General features: G+C 40.5%; 1 protein-coding gene across 1 annotated transcript in view; it reads right to left on the bottom strand.

Moving 5' to 3' along the window:
* Positions 1-263: 263 nt before the first annotated feature.
* si:dkey-11f4.7 (piezo-type mechanosensitive ion channel component 2) overlaps positions 264-10,511 on the bottom strand; it is an 85,838-nt gene continuing 75,590 nt past the window's right edge. The window contains 12 exon segments of the mRNA XM_067410212.1: positions 264-516; positions 2,125-2,344; positions 2,534-2,814; positions 3,422-3,591; positions 3,717-3,809; positions 5,361-5,549; positions 5,908-6,055; positions 6,653-6,811; positions 7,142-7,356; positions 8,200-8,347; positions 9,766-9,895; positions 10,106-10,307. Of these exon segments, the coding sequence (XP_067266313.1) occupies positions 264-516; positions 2,125-2,344; positions 2,534-2,814; positions 3,422-3,591; positions 3,717-3,809; positions 5,361-5,549; positions 5,908-6,055; positions 6,653-6,811; positions 7,142-7,356; positions 8,200-8,347; positions 9,766-9,895; positions 10,106-10,307 (2,208 nt within the window).

Below are 10,511 nucleotides of genomic sequence, written 5' to 3'. Positions count from 1 at the left end.
ATTTCATCCAACTTCTATCATTCATGTATATAATTTATTTTACATTGATGCTCTTTTCAATTCATTCAGTCCATGTATTCTTTAGCTTCAAACCAACTCATGGATAGATGTAAATGCACATTCCTTAGTACTGCAGTACAATGTATAAAATTACTTTCTGGTTGGTGCCTTATAGCAGACACTCGTTTCACACAAAAGTGTCCTTCTCAGATGTGCAGAGGTTGATATTTGTGACAGAAATGTCATGCAGTCATGAATGAATGCTACTCGTTCTTTTTGTGGGTCATTTTGATCATGGTCTCAGGTGAGCGGTACAGGAAGATGAGCTTGTCAAACAGTTGCTCTTCCATCTCCATCTCTCCAGCCTCTCGCACAACAAAGATGTCATTGCACAGTTTGAGCACGCGGTCCACACACGGCAGCTCCTCGTACATGATGGATCGGGATATGCCCGTGAAGAACTCCCGCACAAACTTACCAATGACCAGCACCACGGACATGTACAGACCCACAATGCTGCAGTGTGAGAGAAAAGAAAACAAGAAGATTTGATATTTTAAATCATCAGTTTATTCAAAAATTCATTTTATAGGATTAGTTCATCAAAAAAAAAAGAAAATAGTGTCATTTACTCATCTTCATATCATTTCAAAACAAATATGGTAAATGAAAGCTTATTATTTTCATTATTAGGTGAACTACTCTAATATTTACCTACCAGATACAGTGCATCGGGAAAGTATTCACAGCGCTTCACTTTTCCTACATTTTGTTATGTTACAGCCTTATTCCAAAAAAGATTAAATGCATTGTTTTCCTCAAAATTCTATGAACAATACCCCATAATGACAATGTGAAAGAAATTTGTTTGCAAATTTATTAAAAATAAAAAACGAAAAAAATCACATGTACAAAACTATTGTACTGCCTTTGCTATGACACTCAAAATTGAGCTCAAAAAGTGCTCCTGTTTCCACTGATCATCCTTGAGATGTTTCTACAACTTGATTGGAGTCCACCTGTGGTAAATTCAGTTGATTGGACATGATTTGGAAAGACACACACCTGTCTATATAAGGTCCCACAGTTAACAGTGCATGTCAGAGCACAAACCAAGCCATGAAGTCCAAGGAATTGTCTGTAGACCTCCGAGACAGGATTGCATCGAGGCACAGATCTGGGGAAGAGTACAGAAAAATTTCTGCTGCATTGAAGGTCCCGATGAGCATATTGACCTCCATCATCCGTAAATGGAAGAAATTTGGAACCACCAGGACTCTTCCTAGAGCGTGTTGCCCGGCCAAACTGTGCGTTCGGTGGAGAAGGGCCTCAGTCAGGGAGGTGACCAAGAACCCGTTGTGGAGAGAGGAGAACCTTCTAGAAGAACAACCATCTCTACAGCATTCCACCAATCAGGCCTGTATGGTAGAGTGGCCAGACGAAAGCCACTCTCCTCGCCCGCCTGGAGTTTGCTAAAAGGCACCTGAAAGACTCTCAGACCATGAGAAACAAAGATTGAACTCTCTGGCCTAAATAGCAAGCGTCATGTCTGGAGGAAACCAGGCACCGCTCATCACCTGGCCAATATGAAAACCTGCTCCAGAGCACTCTGGACCTCAGACTTGGGGTGAAGGTTCATCTTACAACAGGACAGCGACACTAAACACACAGCCAAGATAACAAAGGAGTGGCTACAGGACAACTCTGCCCAGACTTGAACTCGATTGAACATCTCTGGAGAGATCTGAAAATGTCTGTGCACCGACGCTCCCCATCCAACCTGATGGAGCTTGATAGGCACTGCAAAGAAGAATGGGAGAAACTGCCCAAAAATAGGCGTGCCAAGCTTGTAGCATCATACTCAAAAAGACTTGAGGCTGTAATTGGTGCAACAAAGTATTAAGCAAAGGCTGTGAATACTTAATAAATTTGCAAAGATTTCAAACAAACTTCTTTCACGTTGTCATTATGGGGTATTGTTTGTAGAATTTTGAGGAAAATAATCAATATAATCCCTTTTGGAATAAGGCTGTAGCATAAGAAAATGTGGAAAAAGTGAAGCGCTGTGAATACTTTCCGGATGCACTGTATGTTACAGATATTGTAAAAATGGCTTAAACTCACCCATATCCAGCTAGGAAGCCCACACTGGATGGACTGACTTTATCATTGAACACCACCATCTCAATACTCTGGCATCTGCTGGCTGGAGGCTCAGGGAAACACTCTTCCACCACCCACCACTGCGGCCCCATCTCTGAGGAGCTCCCGTTACCTCGCTGCAGCTTGATGGACAGAGAACGGAAGAACTGTAGATGACGATCATCCGAGCCTTTGGAATGCTCTGTGAATGATTAGGTTAAAGTCATGAAAACATCCTGCAGATATGTTCTAATGCCATTCATTTATATTTATTCCTTTAGCAGATGCTTTTATCCAAAGCAACTGAGAAAAACAATGAAGCAATTAATTGCAAGGAGGCAATAAACACTAGAAATGCCAAAAATACAAATGTTTAGAGTTGATAACTCACCCACTTTAAGTCGATGTGCCACTTTAGCATTAGGTCCGGAAGTTCCTCTGATATACTTTGGCAGGAGATTTTCTAGCAACCTGACAGACATCAGAAAACAAAATGAGAAATGGCAAAAACAGATATAGAGGGAGTCCACATTTAAACGTTTGAGGAACACGTACAGTGGACGGCCCTGTGTCCCTCTGAGCATAGACACCAGTTCATCTCTCAGTACGCTGTCTTCATACTTCACTGTGTGTTCACCAGCCGCCTCTGCATTCATCACCAGAGACGCGTTTCTGTTCAAATGTGCAAAAACACAATGACATCACACGTGCCATGAAATGTTACACATTTTTATGATTATGAGAACATATAGCACTGCTTCCAATCATGGTACACTTGCTCTTGCAGGATGTATGGGACTGGCTGAACAGATCCTTTGGGCTCAAGACCTGTTTTGGTCTCTGACAAGCAACTAGTCACAATGTTAGTTTAAATAATTTATTCTGACGTGTTTGATCTCTATTGTGAATGGTATGATTTAAAATACAGCATAATCAGTGAAGGTGTACTCTACTTATTTCATGAGTTGACATCTTCATGTAATCTTTGAATGAAAGCAGAGGTAGGCATGTTTGGCTTGTCTATGGTGGAGTGCTCGAGACTTGACCCCAGTCTGAAGTACTCCACCGAATGAAATTTCGTGTTAAATATTTTACTGTCTCTTTGAACTTTTGAATTATTAATTTTAATTTTATTTTTTGGAGACTTTTTTAGACTTTTTTTAAGGCTCATATCTTCTATTGTTTAAATTTTGAAAATAATTTTGCTTGTTTCTGCTGAAAAATCATTAAGCCTTTGGCCTGTATAGTGTGTGCAGTTGTTGTGTTTGTGAGAGTATACCGCAGTAAAGACCAGCGCAGTGTGATGTAAAAGTGTGTTGAGTTGCTGAGTTCATGGATCATGGCGTCTCGGCTGGCAGGACTGACGCTCCACAGCAGACTGGCGTCACTTTTGATCTTTGCCATCACTATGTCCTCTGCCATATAGTTCACAATGAACTGCATCGCCGACTAATTGAGGCACAAGGAGGACAGTTTGATCAGATCGACAACAGAAGGATGACAGTCTAGTTGTTAAAAACTCAAGGTTCAAAGTGTGATTGTAGATAACTGTGTGGGAAAAATGTAATGTGTACCGGGTAAGTGGCGTAGTGATTGGTCATCCTCTGTAAGGCTGATTCAGAGTATATGATCAAATTGTTCTCCTGAGCACTCATGCTGAACAATGGCTGTAAACACACACACACACCACATACTTTAAATCATGTAAAGTAGCTGCAGCCCGGAGATTTCCAAAGAGGAGTGGACTTAGTCAGTAATAGTTAAAGCCCTTTTGCAGCTCCCGCTCCTAACTGCCACTGCTTTTTGGAGATCTCCACACTGCTGCTATATCCCTCTTGCTCTTTTAAGTCTTAACTAGGAAAGGTGTGAATCGCAAGGCCTAACCCAGTCTATATTATACATGGAAATGAACATCATTTTTCCCAGCTCTGATATATATTTATTCAAATATATTCATATAATAATTATGTATATTAATACATAGACATATCACAGATATAAAACATACTTCAGAAATATATGTAGTGAGCACATATACACTGATCAGGCATAATATTATGTGAATAACACTGATTCTTTCTTCATCATGACACCTGTTAGTGGGTGGATATATTAGGCGGCAAGTGAACATTTTGTCCTCAGAGTTGATGTGTTAGAAGCAGGAAAAATGGGCAAGCGTAAGGATTTGAGCGAGTTTGACAAGGACCAAATTGTGATGGCTAGACAACTGGGTCAGAGCATCTCCAAAACTGCAGCTCTTGTGGTTCCCGGTCTGCAGTGGTCAGTATCTATCAAAAGTGCTCCAAGGAAGGAACAGTGGTGAACCGGCGACAGGGTCATGGGCGGCCGAGGCTCAGTGAAGGCTGGCCTATGTGATCCGATCCAACAGACGAGCTACTGTAGCTCAAACTGCTCAAGAAGTTAATGCTGGTTCTGATAGAAAGGTGTCAGAATACACAGTGCATCAGTTTGTTGTGTATGGAGCTGCATAGCTGCAGACCAGTCAGGGTGCCCATGCTGACCCCTGTCCACCACCGAAAGAGCCAACAGTGGACACGTGAGCATCAGAACTGGACCACGGAGCAATGGAAGAAGATGGCCTGGTCTGATGAATCACGTGGATGGCCGTGTGCGTGTGCGTCACTTACCTGGGGAACACATGGCACCAGGATGCACTATGGGGAGAAGGCAAGCCGGCGGAGGCAGTGTGATGCTTTGGGCAATGTTCTGCTGGGAATCTTTGGGTCCTGCCATCCATGTGGATGTTACTTTGGCATGTACCACCTACCTAAGCATTGTTGCAGACCTTGTACACCCTTTCATGGAAACGGTATTCCCTGGTGGCTGTGGCCTCTTTCAGCTGGATAATGCTCCTGACACAAAGCAAAAATGGTTCAGGAATGGTTTGAGAAGCACAACAACAAGTTTGAGGTGTTGACTTGACCTACAAATTCCCCAGATCTCAATCCAATAGAGCATCTGTGGGATGTGCTGAACAAACAAGTCCGATCCTTGGAGGCTCCACCTCACAACTTACAGGACTTAAAGGATCTGCTGCTAACATCTTGGTGTCAGATACCACAGCACACCTTCAGGGGTCTAGAGGAGTCCATGCCTCGACGGTTCAGGGGAGACCAACACATTATTAGGAAGGTGGTCATAATATTATACCTGATCGGTGTACTGCAGATAACAATGTCAATGTGTAAATTGCACACCTCATATCCCAGTATGCTCAGCTGGATGGACACATCTAAAGGTTGATTGGTTACTCCTGCTACAGATTTAACCAATGACATGAAGAGAAGAGGAAACCAGACAATGCAGATGAGAGCAAAAATGATGAAGCCACCCATTGTGTATTTCACCACCTTCTTCTTCCTCTGTCCACGTCGATGAGGATATTTCTGTGGCAAGAAAACATTCTGAATACACCTGTGATCACTGACACATAAGTTACAACCTTCTCTATTTTATTATATTATGTTTTTGCAGTGTAAGTTTGGTAATTCACCTAGGATTGTGTGACAGACACTAAAACATGAACTGATTGTCGATAAAGGTTGCAGTTTTCAAATGGTCTTTATTAGTATATTATTTCTGCGAATTTGGTCTGAGATTGTGGTAGTAAAAACGAATCAACATAGAAACATTCTAATATTACAGGTACTGAATGAGAAAAAGATATGAACACATCTGAAACTGTTGCTTGTTCTAAAATGACAATGAACCCAAATGCATCAGTTTAGAAAGACCGGTTTTCACCTTTTCTGCTTCCCTCCAGCACTTGAGAATAAAGATGTTAGCATAGATGTCCTCCACACAGATCCAGTTAGACAGGCTAAGAGTGGTGTCTGTCCACACCCAGTCCATCACGGCCCTCAACTCGGTCAGGAACGGAACTAAGCGGAACCTGTGGGGGGGAACAGCCCATTAGAGAGACAGACACACTATCACTGGTCTAAGATGGCAACTACACAAGCAAACGCATCATGCTTCTAAACTGATTATTTGAGCTATAGAAATTATCCACACATTATTATAATTTTCAGGATTCCTATCTTTTTTGACCAACCAATAAATTTCCAGTCATTCATGATTACTTCATTAGCATTACCTCAAAAACCTAAATTGTACTGTTTTTACATTTACATTTACATTTATTCATTTGGCAGACGCTTTTATCCAAAGCGACTTACAAGTGAGGAATACAACAAGCAAGTCGCCATGATCAGGCAAATAGACAATTTTTCAATTATTTTTTGCATTGCATTTAGAGTAAGTAACTATGACAAATTATACCAAATAAATACTAATCACAACATTAAGTGCACAACGAAGAAGGTGGTGTGAAAATTACTTCCTGCATAGTTGTCTATTAATGATGGACCTTTACTCTAAAGTTACTCTTTTCATATAGTAGACCTGGCCCATTGAAGTTTAATTTATTCTGTTGAATATACAGAAACAATGAACAAATCAGTCATTGTGAAGTGGGTAACTGACTTACCCCTGAAAGAGGAAGAGGTTGAAGTAGTTGTGGTTCTTGGTAAGAAAATTCCCAAGAACACGGTTTGGGTAGCCACATTTGATCTGGTAGGCTGAGAGACCAAAGTAGATGCACTTGACAAAGTACCACAGTTGAGCAACTCGATTCCGGTTGAATCTCCTGAAATAGGAAACATTGGAGGAAAATGAGAGACCACAGTTAATTTAAACTTATACTAGTAATTTATACTTTTTTAAAACCTTATTAAAAAGAGTCATAGCTAGAGCTGGCCATAGCTAGTGTTATTTCCCAAAATTATGAACAAATTGAGCCAGCAGATTTGTTTGGTCATTCAGGGGTGGAACAAGGTCAAGTAAGGGCCATGCTTCACATGTTCTAGTTGGGAAGATCAGGGGTGTGCTAAATTAATTTCTCATGATATTCCCATTTTGGATGACACACTGGATAAGTATACACACAAGTATACACACTTCTTCAGTTATTCCTCACCTCTCTGTGACACCAGGCAGTATGAAGAACATCCAGAAGTGGATCCCAAACACAAGCACAACCTGGAAAACACACTTCCCAAGCAGAGTTTTACGGAGATAGAGTGCTCGGTCCACAATCATGGTGCTGAACTGGATGAGAAGCATGACGAGGAAGGCCTCAGGAACCTGGTCTTCTGACAGTGACTCTGTTATATCAGCGGCTGCACTGTGTTTCTGTATTAATCAATTCAACGCATTCATTATTTGCCAAAAAAAATTAAAAATGAGCACATGCTAGTCACATCTCAACAATGAAATTCAGTAAGCTCAAATGTTCAAATGAAGATAAAAAGTAAACATGAAAACAGAGTGTCAGTTTTGCTTTCAATTAGAAGTACAACTTTAATTTCTACTATAAAGCAGCTCTCCAGTGAATTTGTGTTTTTACTCGTGGACGTCTGACCTCGAAGGACAGAACAGAAGAAATGAACTCACGTCAAAGAAGGCAGAGTCACAGAGCCACACCTACCTGTTACATAATCGCTACAAACCAATGTTAGTTTGAAGGTGTTTACCAGCTGGAGACAACGTATGTTTTGGCCAGCTATTTCGTACGGAGCCCCTGAAGGGACATGGAGAAGGAAAAAATCTCTCGCAAAAACATATGCATTCCGCCAAGAAATGTTGCATCCCCTTGCAAAGAGCTCAAAAGGATTTGCGAGTGAACGCAAAGTTTCTTGAGGGAACGCAAAACATTTGCGAAAGAACGCAAAAGCATTGACTTATTATTTTTCCTTCCATCTCATTTTTTTTTCCACCAGCATGTCCTTTTAGGGGCTCTGTAGTTTCGAACTCCCGAAACAAAGTCCAAATAAACTGTTTTTGGCCTGATTTTGTTCAAAATAACGTCACACCAGTTTGTTCTTAGCTTTTAAAATATACTGGAAATAATAGACTATCCAGGGACTTTTGACATACTGCTTTCTGCAATTCCTTAAAAATGAAATACTCCAAACTTAATTGAATTGAAGAGTGAACAAATTATTTAAGGATTGTGAGAGCACTTCTAATACTTACTCCAAAAGCCCAATATCCAAATATAATGATGATGAAGTTCACCACATCTATCAGGAACATCAGCGCATACACATCACACACAGGGCTGTACTCAGGGTGTATGATGTCATAGAAGAATTGCCTTATGGGTAAGTATATGTTTAGAGCTCTGAAAAAAAAAAAGTTAAATCAGCCCAGACTGACAATCAATGCCGATGAAATGGTAATTGTGAAAGTGATTGGTGAGCATGTGTGCTGTGTCTGAACAGCAGAAGAGATTCTGTCTCAGTATTGCTGACCGTCAGAGGCAGAGCTTGGCACTAGATATTCATTGCACTAGCTGGATAGAACACATGCAAAAATACTCAGTGACGCAGACCGAATTTACGATGTACATAAGTTGCAGTGACTCTACTCAGCCTCTGTGTCTTTCTTGCTTCATAGAGTTCATGTCAGGTAGTTAGTTACTCACATGTCCAGTCCACTTCATGTTCATGACAGATGTGTCAGGATTAGCTAAAATGCTTACTGCATGCTTTCCCCCATTACTTTGCAGTTAAAAATGTTGCACAGAATAACCCTTATTCAGGGTAGCACCATATTTAATTTTTGACAGGAATGAAAACGAGGCTGTGAGGAATAGAAAACAGTGCGTTCAGTGGATTGCACTGTTGTTTAACAACATACCAGTTCAGCTGACAAAATGTCTTTCTGAAAAAAAGACACAAACTCATACTTTTAAAAGTTGTGAGTTGTAAAAATTACATGATCTAGGATCTTTATACTGTGCGTGCCATTGTAAAGACTGTATATCTATCCCTCACAGCCTCATTTTCATCTGCATCTGGCATTGTATGCAACTAATGGATATTAATCAATCTGTAAAATGGTTGATTAAGTGTCAAGATCTATCCTATATTGTCTGCTGAGATGCATGTACTGTAGATGAAGGGTTATGTCTTGTTTTGTGTCTGGCTCCTAGATTAAACCCTCTTTTAGGGGACTGTGAAGCTGTTCACACCAGTACTAATGCCAGGGCTTCCTCGACATGGTAAAACTTTGCCCAGTTTTATCCTCATGGTATAGAGATCGAGGTAATTATCTCATTGTGGTATATCAAGAGTAGGGGTAGGCAAGTTCGGTTCTAGAGAGCCGCTGTCCTGCTGAGTTTAGCTCCAACCTTAATCAAACACACCTGAACAAGCTAATCAAGCTCTTCAGGATTACTAAGGCCATAGGCAGCTGAAGGGTTTTTTTCAGGGTTGGAGCTAAACTCTGCAGGACAGCGGCTCTCTAGGACCGAACTTGCCTACCCCTGGTCAAGAGTATTGATTATGTTCGTCTGGCATAATAACGGTCTGCGTCACTGAGATGTTTGTGTATAATATTCCATGATTACATACAGATTATTTTAATTGTTTTAAAATAAATAATGAACAAAAATTCCAGGCATTGAAAAAAAAACAAAAAACATTAGAATGTTTTTAAATAATGTTTTTGATTATGTAAAGCTTTCTCGAATAATACATTTTCAAAGTATCTACAGATGTTTCATTGAGTGTATTTTCCATGCGACTCATCTCTTACAGCTCAATGACAGCAGCTTTGGCCTCCAGCAGTCGGTCATTCATGTACTTCTTCATTCGCTCCTTCCTGCTTAGCGGCACATTCCTCTGGCGCTTCTTCTGTGAATGCTTTTTCCTGCTATGGTTCTCATCTGATGATAAGATATTTAAAAAGATATTAACACGGATATATAAATACTTACTTATATGACATCTTATAACAGTAGAAATGAACAAAACACACAGAAAACAAAACTGGCCTGTGCAAAATGTGTCATTGTGTATATGTATGTACATGTATTTTTATATGTTATCTGTGTATGTATATATATTCCCCATTCATTTCCATATGGAGGAGTTACCCTGTCTCTCAGGGCTCTCTGCTCTCTGTCTCCGAAATAAAGAAGCGCATGAAGCCTGAAGAGAAAAGAAGGGAATTCGTCTGCTTGTTTTTTCTTCTCGTCGTCTTGATCCTCCAGTCATCTTGTTTTTCTCTGTTTTCCTCTTTAGCTTCTTAAAAAAGTCAGGCATCTCCACCTCTTTGTTATCCCACAAACCATGACCCTGAAAGCACAAAAACACAACACATCTCATCTCACTGGCTCTGTTCTAAAACCTACTGAGCCACCTGACTAGGCATCCTGATGCAAAAACTGCCTGTTGCTACACTGCTATAGTTTTGCTTACGCAGCATCGCATGTATCCTTCACAGAGAACGCAATCCCAGAATGCATTGTACCAACTAAAATAACTGTTTTCTATTTTAAT

Source organism: Chanodichthys erythropterus, chromosome 14 (genome assembly GCF_024489055.1).
Source record: "Chanodichthys erythropterus isolate Z2021 chromosome 14, ASM2448905v1, whole genome shotgun sequence".
In the NCBI taxonomy this organism is placed as follows: Eukaryota; Metazoa; Chordata; class Actinopteri; order Cypriniformes; family Xenocyprididae; genus Chanodichthys; species Chanodichthys erythropterus.
Note: the sequence above shows the minus strand (reverse complement) of the source record. Positions and strands in the feature narration are given on the sequence as shown.